At 44.7% G+C, this 13,241-nt stretch overlaps 1 protein-coding gene across 1 annotated transcript in view; it reads right to left on the bottom strand.

Moving 5' to 3' along the window:
- The window catches only part of MAP4K5 (mitogen-activated protein kinase kinase kinase kinase 5), a 56,951-nt gene that overhangs the window by 4,492 nt on the left and 39,218 nt on the right, over positions 1-13,241 (bottom strand). The window contains exons 15-30 of the mRNA XM_058829981.1: positions 13,041-13,102; positions 9,578-9,620; positions 8,807-9,017; positions 8,234-8,331; positions 8,094-8,135; positions 7,321-7,405; positions 7,116-7,195; positions 5,771-5,831; positions 4,971-4,973; positions 4,767-4,881; positions 4,576-4,634; positions 3,221-3,324; positions 2,692-2,869; positions 1,350-1,418; positions 839-931; positions 211-281 (exon numbers count right to left, since the gene is read on the bottom strand). Of these exons, the coding sequence (XP_058685964.1) occupies positions 211-281; positions 839-931; positions 1,350-1,418; positions 2,692-2,869; positions 3,221-3,324; positions 4,576-4,634; positions 4,767-4,881; positions 4,971-4,973; positions 5,771-5,831; positions 7,116-7,195; positions 7,321-7,405; positions 8,094-8,135; positions 8,234-8,331; positions 8,807-9,017; positions 9,578-9,620; positions 13,041-13,102 (1,374 nt within the window). The remainder of the gene's footprint in view (positions 1-210; positions 282-838; positions 932-1,349; positions 1,419-2,691; positions 2,870-3,220; positions 3,325-4,575; positions 4,635-4,766; positions 4,882-4,970; positions 4,974-5,770; positions 5,832-7,115; positions 7,196-7,320; positions 7,406-8,093; positions 8,136-8,233; positions 8,332-8,806; positions 9,018-9,577; positions 9,621-13,040; positions 13,103-13,241) is intronic.

Raw genomic sequence — 13,241 nt, 5'->3', positions numbered from 1 at the left:
TCCATTTCAGCAGCAAAAGGAAATTTACTGGTCTGACTTGGAAGGAAAGAAACATTCAGATGCAATTTAATGCAAAGTACAGGACTGAAATGGATAAATTGATGTTAAGCATTGTAGAATGTGAACATTCTCACTTGGGAAGCAGAGAGAAAAGCCAAAGGATCCAGTGGTAAATAAAGAACAGGAGGAATTAAGCTGGAGATCACTTACTTCATCTGACTTGAAGCTCTTGCCCTGCATGCCATGTTTCCAGAAGGCCAGCACACTGTCCTGAAGGCACACTGCAAAGGAGGGACACAATCACACCCCATTCCCTGGATCCTTGTTTTCCCAATGCCTCTGGAGAACCCCTCAGGAAGTGTAAAAATAAACACTGCCAAGCAAAGCATCCTGGGCTGCTGGAAATGACACATCACCTGAATTATTACAGTTACTTCCAAAGAGATGGATGATGGAAAATGGGGGTTTTCCATTCAGGGACAGAGAGAGCACAGAGCTGCCAGCTCTGAGTGATTTAATTCTGTGATTCTGAGTTTATTACAGCAGAAATTCTTGTTTGACAGCTACAATTCAAATTTTAAAAAAACTCCTGTCCTAGTCTAAAGATAGCAGCTTGAGAATTAGATTCAAATATTATTACCATATTAAAAAATGGATGTGCTATTACTGCAAATAAAATCTTAACTTTTAGAAGGCTAACACGGATTTATGTATTACCAAACCACTTTTTCCTGCCCAAATTTTGTTCTCATTGCTATGGAAATGACCAGAAACCAGTCAGGATTTCAACAGCGAGTTCTTAAATCCCTGAGAGACACCAGAGCAGCAAATCACTCACCCACTGACTCGATGCAGAAATCAAAGCTCAGCTCAGAAGCCAATTTCTTGCTTGACTTCAATTTCCCTTGTAAATTCACTATTTTCACAAATTCTCAAGAGAAAGAGAAAAATCAGCGTTAAAACCCTCTACTGAAAAGGATTTAAGTGTAAAATATAAATTTAATCTTTCAGGCACAAAGAAACACCCAAACTTAATATCTACAGCATTTGCCTAAAATGAACACAAGAGCATCTTTCTCTCCAAATAAATACAGGAAACTTTGTGCCACTTGCTGTGGTTTTAGACTGACACAGTGATGCACACATGAAGAGGGAAAATGGAATTAAAAAAGCCAGAATGAAATCCCACTTATCCAAACTATCTTTTTGGAAATATTACAACACAAATTAATAATGTAGGGAGGTAAAAAAACCCAAAAAAACTCGTGGTGAAGTTCAAATCAACAACTGTGGCAGCCCAAGTTTTGCACGAGGTGTAGTGAATTATCCAAGAGTTTTGTGTTACTCACTGTCCAGGCAGACCAGGACAGTGTCTCTCTCCAGCTGTGTCACGTGAATGGCATCCAACTGCTGATTGCCTGGGGAAAAAAACAGATTGTTTTGTATTTTATATTTTATATCACATCAAGAGACTCTGCCCCTCTCCCCTCCAAGCTCTTTTCACTGTGCTCTTTGTTACTCTGATTTTGGTTTTTATTTTCTTTTGGTTACTCTGATTTTTAAAGGCTCTAAGATCCCAGAATGTTTAGGGAGAAGGACAAACCTCTCTGGTCAAAGCAGGTATTTAATAGGAAAACACAACTTTTACTGGAGAAAACACATTTTATGCCATGGTTCAGTACAGCTTCCTCCATAGAGAGGCCCCACAATAAACAAAAGGACTTTTAATTCCTAAACCTCCACTCTTTTCCCATAAAACAACATCTGGAAAGATTATTGTGATGATAATAAACTGGTTTAATAGACTTTTTTCCCCTAGTTTTTACTAATGAAGTTAGTTCCTACAGCTGCTAAAAAGCAGTATTTAAAGGTAAAAATGTACATCCAACAAAGACAAAGGAGAAAAGCAGCTGCAAAGTATCAACCAGGTCTTAAAAATAACCCAAATCTTTGCTTTTTAAGAGCCAGCTGAAGATAACAACCCTGCCCCAAGGGCTGGAGGAGGGACAAGAATCCATTTCTGGGAGTTTTTATGGAGGAAAGGAAAGGCAAGAGCAGGAGAACCCAACCAGCAGTCTCTGATTGGTGCTGAAGGAAATACAGAAAATTGAAGGTGATTTGTAAGGACAGTTTGTACTGATGTGGGCAGGTGAGCACGACAGAGAATGAGGGAATCCCAGAATAGCTGGGATTGGGAATTACCTTAAATCCCATCCCATCCCATCCCACCCCATCCCATCCCATCCCACCCCATCCCATCCCATCCCACCCCATCCCATCCCACCCCATCCCACCCCATCCCATCCCATCCCATCCCATCTCATCCCACCCCCTGGATGGACAGGGACACCTCCCACTGTCCCAGGCTGCTCCAGCCCCAATGTCCAGCCTGACCTTGGGCACTTCCAGGGATCCAGGGGCAGCCACAGATCCTCTGGGAATTCCATTCCAGGGTCTCCCCATTCTCACAGCCAGGAATTCCCAATTCCCAATCTCCCATCCATCCCTGCCCTCTGGCACTGGGAGCCATTCCCTGTCTCCTGTCCCTCCATCCCTTGTCCCCAGTCCCTCTCCACGTGGGATCAGCTTCAGGCAGAGAAGCTGCCAAGCCTGAAGAGTTTCCAAACAGCTCCAGGGAAGGAATATCCAACATTCCATCAAAGCAGCTGTTAGAGGGACCAAGGGCCTCACCTGCCCCGATCTCTGTGAACCACGAGGATGCAGAGTTCAGGTTGATTGTCTCAAACTGCACCACCTGGTTTGGCTCTGAGCCCTTGGAGATGGCCACACACACCATGGGATACTCCTGCTCCGGGATCACCAGCATCTCAAACACGTTCAGAGGGCTGGGCAGGGGGAAATCAAAGTGCTGGGAAAACAAAACATCAGCAGGCCTCTGTCAATTTGCTTTTACCTTGAAATGGCTCTGCAACAACATGCACAAAGTATAAATATACAGAATTTTCACTGCTCTTAAAGCTGGGCAGAGGTGGATCTGTTATTGCCTGTTCTGGGCTTGATCCAGCGCTTCAATGACTTTTATATTACTTAAATTACTTCAGTCACAAGATTTTCTGAGTCAAAATGTGTCCAGCCAGATTTTCAAGTGTTCACAACCCACAAATGGCACCAGCCTGAGGTGTACTTTCCATCACAAACTCTGGAAAGGTTATTTCAACAACTGCATAATTACTGAACTCAACTAGAAGTAAATGCTTACCTTTATTAACATGAATTTCTGCATTGGCTCATACCACTGGAGCAGAACAATTCCAGACTGCAATGCACCACACAGGTACTTGTGGCCTGTGTATGGATTTCGTACTACAGAAAATAAAAAAACCAAACAAACAGAAAACAGTCTTTTTAAAACCCTGCAAGTTCAATGCACACTTGAAATAAAAACCCAACCCTACAGCTATCTTTACAAATGAGTTAAGAAATAGCATTATAAAATTATATCATGGCATGATTAGGCTTGGAAGGGACCTTAAAGCCCATCTTGTTCCATCAGTTTCCCACTTGTTGCCTTCTGGCTTCCCATTCCAACATCCACAGTGATTAATACTGTGCCACATTCCAGATAAATTCAATTACAGCTTTAATTAATAACCAGCTGCATTCCTGGAGCCCCGATTCCGAGGCTGAGTGGGCAGAAAAGCTGCAGTGCCCCACCCTGGGGCTGTGGGAGTCAGGCTGGGATTGGAATAAAACAATTCCCAAGCAGGGAAGGTGGGAAGCTCCTGGGGAGCTCTGACAGCTCATGAAATACAAGAAACAGGCCTTGGGGGTGGATTTTTTAAGCTCAGCTGGACACAGAAGCAAGAATTCAGGAATTATCTGTGAATGTGGCTGTTGTGGGCACTTTAGATGAGCTGAACAGGATCTCCAAGTGTGCAGCTTTCTATTCATTTTTAGGGGTGGAAAGGTTCAATCTGCAGATGTGGCACTTGGGGATGTGGGTTATGGATGGATGATCTTAGAGGGCTTTTCCAGCCTTGCTAATTCCATGATTCTGATTTCACACAACGTCAGGGCCAGCACTGGAAAGGACACAAATGTTGTGCAGGCAGCCCAAGCTGCAGACAAACCCACAACTTCCCAAACTTTAACTCTTTCTGTGCCCTTCAAACTGCACTTGGGGCTCTGCCCTCCCCAGGCTGCCAGAGATTTTATTCTTACTGATCCTTTCTTGGTGGAAAATATTCAAGTTTTCCTCACTACAAACTGGAACTGGGTCACACCTTGAGCCAAGGTGACAAAGCAGAAATTCTGTTTGTGGATGTGCCAGGGCTCAGGGAAGGATTTAATCCCAATATCCCATCTAACCCTGCCCTCTGGCAGTGGGAAGCCATTCCCCCTTGTCCTGGCACTCCATCCCTTGGAAAGAAATTTCTCTCCATCTTTCCTGTAGCTCCTTCAAGCACTGAAATGCCCCAATTAGGTCACTCTGGAACATTTCCAGGCTGAACTACCCCAATTCCCTCAGTTTTTTTTTCTGAACAAAGATTAAAAAGAGTTTCAGACATGCCATGACCAGGGAAATAAATGGCAAAGCTGGATTTGTCTGCTCACCTATACAGCATTTGTGGCATCCTTTTGTGTCAGGGATCTTGGTTGTTAAGGCAAATTTCCTGGAATAATAATCACCAAAAAATGCATCAGCAACAGATGTCAGGGCCCTTCATGTAACAACTCAACAGCACCAAGACAATTTATGGCCATTTTCACTTATTAATAATTGTCTGTAAGTGAAAGGTTTGTACCTTGGTAATATTTTGTCTGGAAATCTGTGGGTTTGAATATGAGCAGCTAATCCTGTTTTTTTGGCTTGTTCAAACAATGCTATTAAATTATGGGAGTAGAGCTGGAATGTTTTCCCTGTAAGAGAGAAAGGCACAGTTGACATCTCAGCCACTCCTCCAGCACAGAACTGCAATGTTCAGGAAAATGCAATATGGAAAAATTACCTTCTACAAACAGGTGTCAGGTAGGTCAAGTCCAGATATGAAGTAAAATAAAAGAAGATAAAAATCATAATGAATATAGAGAAGATCATTTCATTACAGTTACCTTTATGTAAACATTTTTTAAAGGCTGTTATTATAAAACAACAATAAATTATATTAGGATATTTTCTCATCTATAAACCAAGACAAGTGTTATATAAATCCTGCAGGTTTAAAGGCACAGCCCCACCATCAGCCTCCATGGCACAGTGCCTCATTCCTGTCTGGAATGTTCTATTCCAGCACAACTGATTGCCCAGGAATCAGTAAATCCAAGCAGCAAAACTGCTGGATCAGCAATACTTGAAAGCCACCTCATTCTCCTTCAAAGGGACACAGGTTTTGTTTTAGGACCACAGAATCCCAGAGTGGTCTGGGTTGGGAGGGACATGAAATCCCATCCCATCCCACCCCTGCCATGGCAGGGACACCTCCCACTGTCCCAGGCTGCTCCAAACCCTGTCCAACCTGGCCTTGGGCACTCCCAGGGATCCAGGGGCAGCCACAATTCATCCTCACAAGGAAGAATTTCTTCCCAATCTCCCATCCATCCCTGCCCTCTGGCACTGGGAGCCATTCCCTGTGTCCTGTCCCTCCATCCCTTGTCCCCAGTCCCTCTCCAGCTCTCCTGGAGCCCCTTCAGGCCCTGCCAGGGGCTCTGAGCTCTCCCTGGATTGGACCAAACACATTGCACTCAATCTGCATTTTAAATGTTCCTGTTTATTGATCTCTGTCATCATTTCCCTTCTATTTACACTCACCTGACAGGGACATTAAGGTGTTGTTGATAACGTAGAGCCAGGTGCACTTTCGAGGAAATAACTGGAAAAAAAGGAAAAAATTCAATTAACAGATTGAATTATACAGGATTTTTTAACTCTGATTTTCTCTGCCTGCTCCAACCATCATTTCTGCAGGGATCCACTGGAGAAAATCCTGTTTAAAATTCCTGTTTATTCCCTGTTCTGGACCCTTAGCCCTGCACAGACAGACCATGGAACACTGGAATAAATGTCCAAGGCCAGGCTGGATGGGCTTGGAGCAGTCTGGGATAGTGGAAGTGTCTCTGACCATGGCAGAGGTGGAAATGGATGGGATTTAAGTTCCCTTCCATCCCAAACCATTCCATGATTCTAGAACACTCTGTCCTGTGTGCCACTTCCACAAGCAAAGTAAGAAATAGGTGTAGGAGAAAGTGTAGAAACAAAATATCCAATTGGTTGGACACAAACCCTGAGTATTTCCAAGCAATTTTCTGTTTAATAGAATAGCATTGGGTTTATTCAGTGTTTCCACTGAAAAACTACAAATGGAATAAAAATATCCTCCTGGAACTGGGAGATATTAACCTTGGACAGTCAGGAAGCACTCTGGAAAATGCAACCAGAATTAAAAATTGAAGAAACCGTTCAGAATGTGAATCTGGAGGGCAGAAATCATCAAATGGATAAAAGGAAATGTGGGAACAAGTGGTGTGACACAAGGCTGTGGATTTGAGGTGGTCACACCTGACCTCTGCCAGCTGGGAATGCTCTCATGGAGAAAGAAACTTTGTTTGGAATGCAGTGAATGTTCTCCCTACCCACCAGTGGCACATCCAACACTTCACTGGGACATAAAAAACCACGTGGAAACGCCCAGAGAAGACTGTCAGATGAAATAATTCAGGAAAACACACAAGGAATGAGATTCCAAGAACACCCTGACTCTGAAACACCAGATTTAAGATCATGACTTCACGAAATGGCTTTGGAAAGGGTTAGAAAGCCCAGGAAAATCTTCTTGGGGATAACAACAGCAGCTGAATTAAATGATGGAGGGGTTTGCATCCAAGGAGCTGCAATGTGCCATCTAGTGGGGATGGAATGGAGGGAGAAGGGGAATTTTTCCAAGGAGATTTAAGATTTGACAGCAGAGTTGCACAAGCAGCAACTGAAAAATGCAGGAAGGTCAGGGAACAAATAATTTTTAGGTTTTCCTTATTGGCTTTGATGGGAATCATTTAAACCCCAGAACCTGGTATCCACTTTTTCCCTCCAGTGCCAGAGTTCATTGCTCCATAATATCCCCAAATCTTTTCTGTGTGTTCAACCCACCAGAACTCACCTGTTCCATGGTTGCTTCGTGAAGTTCATTCAAATTCAGAGTGTAGATCCCTTCTTCTGTGCCAAAGATGATGTACTGATCTGAAATATCAATGGAAAGGGATTATTCCCTTCCCACTTTGGGAGCTTTCAAATGCAAATCTAAAATAACTTTACAAATTTATTTTCTTTCCCAAGCCCATCACCAAACCCTAACATAACTTTACCTTTAGTATCTGGATGTATCCATGAAGTTGCACAATTAATCTTCAAAGGACAACCATCAAAGACTTTGGAAAAACAGGCTCCCATCTGAAAGACACCAAAACTGAAACCTGAAACAAATTTAGAGTATGAAGAGTTGATTTCCTGGCCACTCACACACAGCTGAACACACACAACCTTTCACTGCTTTTAATTTGAATTCATGGACATTCAAAAATGCAAAGAGGGCTCAAAATGGTATCAACAGCTTTAGGTACCTGCTGGGTAAGAACAATACACCCTGGAGGGATTTAAAATCCGTGTGGATGTGGCACCTGGGGACAAGGCTCAGTGCTGGGGGAATGGTTGGACTCAGTGATCGTAGAGGGCTTTTCCAATCTAAATTATTCTATGTTATATCAATATTGACTATTGCTTATTGAATATAAAAAACATGAATATTGAGTGCGTATAAAATGGCAGATGAAGGGAAAACAGGAAGAACTTTCTCATCTCTACAACATTTTCCTATTTCTCTTCCTAAGCAGGGGCTGCCACTGGAGATAACTCAGGGAGGCAGGGAAGCCTCCAACTCTTCACATCCAGAAAAGTGACAGGAAGGTTTCAAAAAATGGAAACAAATACTGTGGATTCAGCACTGGAAAAGCAACTGGCTGTGAGATGCAGAAAATCCCCCCAAGTGAGTTGGTGCCTTAATCCAGCATAAACTTTCCACACCAGAGAGAGGAGGAATTCCCAGTAATTCTGTAATTCCCAGTGCACGTGGATTTCTTACCAGCACCTTCGGAGTCGGAGGCAAACCATTGATTGCTGGTTTCTGTGGGAAGAAAGAAAAAAAGATCATAAAACCCCTCCTGTGCACTGATCAGCTCGAGGACACGACAGTGACACCAGCCCCAGAGTCACAACACCTACAGGGAAATCTCTCTTCTCCTTTTTCCGTGGCAGCTGAGGGATTTGTCCGGGTCCTTCTGTGTTTTCCTCAATGTGTTTCAGCATCCCATTCCCATTGCCTGAAAAAGAGCCCAGATATGGTTTGCAGCTTATTTGACAAAGTGAAATAAAAAATCTCCTCTCCCCTGTGCTGGGCTGGAGAGGAGGAGTGAGCTCTGAAATTCCATAGGTACATCTCAGGGAGCTGGACCCTTCCCAGCACGGTGTCCAGGCTGAGCTGCACAATTCCCATTATCCAAACATCCCCTGGGACAAATCCCACTGAGAATAAAGCTGTGGCAAGGTCCTCCCCACACATTCATTGTTTTTCTCCTGCTCCTGCAGGCATCACAGTAATGGGACTGACTGGCTGAGTGGCCTTGTTTTGGGAACAACATCCCCACCATGGGGCAAAGGCTTTAATAAGAACCACACATGGAAAAAGGAAAACTTTGCCTCGTGATCAGCTTGTTTTAAAATATTTTCTACTGGGAACAGCTGGCTCTGGAAGCAATTCCTTCTCCAAGGCAGCTTTAACACAGGTAAGGCATTTACCCAGGTCGCTGTATCTGGCTGTGAGCAATCCAGGGCTGCTGATGCTGCTGGTCATGCCCATGGGGCAGGAATCTGCTTGGGGCCCACAAACTGGGATGCTCTGTCTCCTGTGGGCTGCTGGGGCTCTGCTCTGGGAGTCTGGGAAGTGTTTTATTGTCTGGCATCTGTTGTCATCTGGGAGGTTTTCCTCAGGGTAATTGTTCATCCTGGGCTGCAAGGAACCAAAGAGGGGAATGGTTACTTGGGAAATGTGAGGAATTGGGAATGGCACCCGGGAAGGACAAACCTCAGAAAAGTTGAAGTCAGACTGCTGCTATATAAAAAATGTGTCAGCTTTTGTAATGTGTGTGTGATTTTGGGCACCACAATATAAGAAAGATAAAAAGCTCCCTGGTGAAAGGGACAGGACCTGAGGGAAGGGCTGGAGCTGTGTTTGGGTGGTTTAGGTTGGATTTCAGGAAAGGTTCTTCCCCCAGAGCACTGCCCAGGGAATGGTGACATTCCCGAGGCTGCCGGAGCTCCAGGAGGGTTTGGAGACTTCTCCCAGGGATGCCCAGGCTGGGATTGTTGGGGGGTCTGTGCAGGGCCTGGAGCTGCCCTGGATGATCCCTGTGGGCATTTCCAGCTCAAGAGATGCGTGGCTCCATGAAAATAAAACATCTGACAGCAGAATAATTTCAGAGGCTCCTCTCTGATGGAGTATCACAGGCAGAATGCAGAACAAGAGGCCATCCCAGTCTGGCTAAATCCCTTAAATCCCACATTTCTCACCTTGGGAGGCAGCGGGGGTGGCCCAGCTCGCTTTAGTGTCGATCTGCAATGAAAAGGACAGCAGCTGTCTGAGTTAAACCAAACCCAGAACTCCTTGAGGACTGGAAATAAGATTAACCAGAGGCACAGAAAAGGCAGAGCAGAGCTTTGCACACACAGGGTTAAACCAGAATTGCAAGAGCAGGGGAGAAGCTCATTAATCTCGTTAGAAATGTTGGTTTTTGATAAACTCCAGTTCTTTCATAAATACCAATGTTATAGAGCAATCTGTGGGGAAGGATATGCAAAGTTTGTGAGTGAATAAACATTCAGGGACTGGATCTCAGGCTGCAGGGACTTTAGACAAGGGCCTGGAGTGACAGCACAAGGAGGAATGGTTTTAAGCTGGAAAAGGGTAGATTTAGGTGAGATATTGGGAAGAAAATCTTCCCTGTGAAGGTGGGCACCCAGCACAGGCTGCCCAGAGAAGCTGTGGCTGCACCAGGATCCCTGGAAGTGTCCAAGGCCAGGCTGGACAGGGCTTGGAGCAGCCTGGGATAGTGGAAAGTGTCCTTGCCATGGCAGGGGTGTGAAACAAGATGATTTTTAATGTCCCTTCCAACCAAACCATTCTGGGATTCCATTTTCAAGCCTTGATTTTGGACCAGACAAAGATTCTGACACCTGAGCTGTGCAGGATCATCCTGCCACTACCACGCCTCACTCATGGCCGATGGATTCATCAACATAAAATCTGCTTTTATGTATCAGACACTTCCACAGGAGCTTTAAAATAACTCAGGAAGGCGAGCAGGGCAGAAAGCAGAGCTTTGGGGTTTCTCCTGAGGATCAGGGAAGGAGCCAAGCGCGTGTTTGGCCTGTGAGAGCAGCCAGCCCTCGCTCGGTGAGTGGCAAAGCCTCCTGCAGCATTTTGAGGGAAGAGGTTTTGGAGCAGAGCAACTGTACAGGAAGGAAATCCACTCACTCTTCAACATCTTCACTCCCATCGCCAAATTTTGTGAGCAGTCCCCTAAGGCAGAATGTTTATAAAATTAAGAGCTCAGCTCTGAGGTCGACACGTGCAACTCAACCCATCCCTGATGTCACTGAGTTTCACAACAAGCATCTCCCAGCCCTTTCCAAAATAAATCATTCTCTGCACTAAGCCCTTTTCCACTCTGTAAGGTCCCTTCCTTCTCCTCACCCACTAAAAATCACTGGATCTCTCTCCCACACCATCAGCTTTCAGTTCCCTACCTGGCATTTCAAATATTGTTGAAATGTCTAATAACAGTACAATATAAAAAGATAAAAAAAAGAACTGAGGAGGTTACTGGGAGACAAATGGAGAAAAGCCTTTAAAGGGAAGTTTCCTTATTTATACATGTACACAAAAGACCCAGATTGTTTCTCACTACAGTGGGAATTTTTGTTTCAAAACTACTCCAGGGAGAAGAAAAAAAAGAAATTGTGGCGAGATGATCAAAGCAGCGCTGAAAATATAACCTTGAAGAAAAAATAAAAACCTTGATAAAATTTTGCAAAATGGCAATTTTCAAGCTGTGTCTTTAAAGGGCAATGACCAGGACAAGCCAGCCAAATTTGGATTAATGTGAAATATCCCTGCAAGTCACTTCTGAGGGAAAGCAGCAGACAGCTGCCAACAGGAACTATTAAAAATTTAAAGGAGAAAAAGACTTTATTTTTCAAAGGTTCTTGTTGCCCAGAGAAGCTGTGGCTGCCCCTGGATCCCTGGAAGTGTCCAAGGCCAGGCTGGACAGGGCTTGGAACAAGCTGGGATGGTGGAAGGTGTCCCTGCCCCATGGCAGGGGTGGAACTGGGTGGGCTTTGAGGTCCCTTCCAGCCCAAACCATTCTGGGACTCTATGGAAATCATTAATAATAAACACCTCCATAATGCAGGACATTTTCAGAAAAGTAATTTTAAAATGCTGCAGTGAGGAAACCAAGGGATCAGCTCCATCACCAGGTACACATTCTGGTATTCCCCTTTCCAGTCCAATAATTCCTAAGTCAAAGCAATCCCTAAGCATCCACTCTGATAAAAGCCAAAGGGCATGAAAAGCCAGGACCCCCCAGCACACATCCTCTCTGGACATCCCAGGGATTACTCACAACTGCTGGGACTGAGGAGTTATGCATTTCCTGTTTATCTTTCCAACTGGAAGTGGTTTCCAAGTGAGCAGCACGGATTCACCATCCAGGACTGCTGTCCCTGCCCTCCTTCCAAAGGAATCTGTACCTATTTATTGATTTATAGCCCTGGGAATGTTTGCTGCAGCTTTAGCACAGCCTGCTACAGACAAAGCCACAGGAACAGGATCAAATCCTTGAGTCCCTGTGCCAGGAGAAGCTCCTCTCCCTCCCTGCCTGCTCCTGGAGCCCACAGATTCCAGCTGCCTGCAGAAAATCCAGCACTCCCAGCAAGGCTTCAATCCACAGCTCTGCAGGGTCACACCAACAAACCCAGGGCACAGGGAGGGGAGGAAAACAGGGCAGGGGAGAGCCAGAGCCCCCCAAACTCCTGCTCCAACGAGTCTGGGAGCAGGAAAACCAGGATGTTAAAAAAGGCTCAAATGCTGGCAATCTCCACCAGCTTTCCAGGGGGCTGTAATGTCAGCTGACAGCTTATGCAAGGCTTTTATCTGCAGAAAAAAAAGCCAGAGAAATTCACTGTCTGCTGCTGAGCTCCAAATAAAGATGGGAAACAGTCCCTTTGAGCTGAGCAATGATTTGAGCCCAGATATCATCTTTCCCTACATCTGAACCTCCACACTCCTGACTGCAAATACAGGGATTGCCTTTAAAGGCAGAATCCACATTTTAGCAGCAAAAAGAAGGTACACACCTAAAAAAATTCAGTCCTAACTTGGAGAGAGTTGTGCTCCTGTACTTCAGGCCTGCTTTATCCCAGGGAAACCAGCTAGAAACACATCTTTCCCTAAAACATTTCACCCCAAAACACTCCATGGCTGAGTTAAAAATGACACCCACGGCAGGAGGAGTGGTGCAGTGTTACTGAGCTTGGTAAAACTCAACATTCAGAACCGGTTTCTCCTTCCCTTTCTCGAGTTCAGGGCTGTGCACAGGCCTTGTCACAGGATGTCACAACCACAGTCACGGCTCAGAAGAGAAGTGTGAGGCCAGAGCAGGATCCTGAACTCAGCTCTGCTGCAGGAAATTCACTGTGCCTGTGTTATGTCGCTGTCCTGGTCGTGCATTTACACTTCACTCCCCACCTACAAACTTAAAACAAGCTACTGCTGGTGGTTGAAAGAGATTAAAAGTCACTCTCCAAGAGAATTGACCAAGCAGAAGGAAGGCTGCACACTGGGTAACATCTCCTTAATTTATCAATATTAAAGTGAATCATGGCTTATGGTTTGATTTTTTAAACAGAACTCATTTTTCCTTCAGTTTCATAATAAGTCACAGAAATGAAAGTTGGTTTTATCTGCACTTACTTGTTGCTTCCATCAACAAAAGGATTCCAATGTGAAGCAAAGTCATTGCCAGCTGCCACAACCTGAGGGTGCAGAAATTGTCATTTTATTTCCCCCCTGTCAAATTAAAATATCTTAAAGTACCTTTCCCAACCCACACAAAGAGGCCTGAGGGATTCCCCAACCCTGCATAACAATCCACAAGCAGTAAAATCAAATTCC

Source organism: Poecile atricapillus, chromosome 1 (assembly GCF_030490865.1).
Source record: "Poecile atricapillus isolate bPoeAtr1 chromosome 1, bPoeAtr1.hap1, whole genome shotgun sequence".
In the NCBI taxonomy this organism is placed as follows: Eukaryota; Metazoa; Chordata; class Aves; order Passeriformes; family Paridae; genus Poecile; species Poecile atricapillus.
This window is presented reverse-complemented; position numbering and strand designations above follow the sequence as displayed.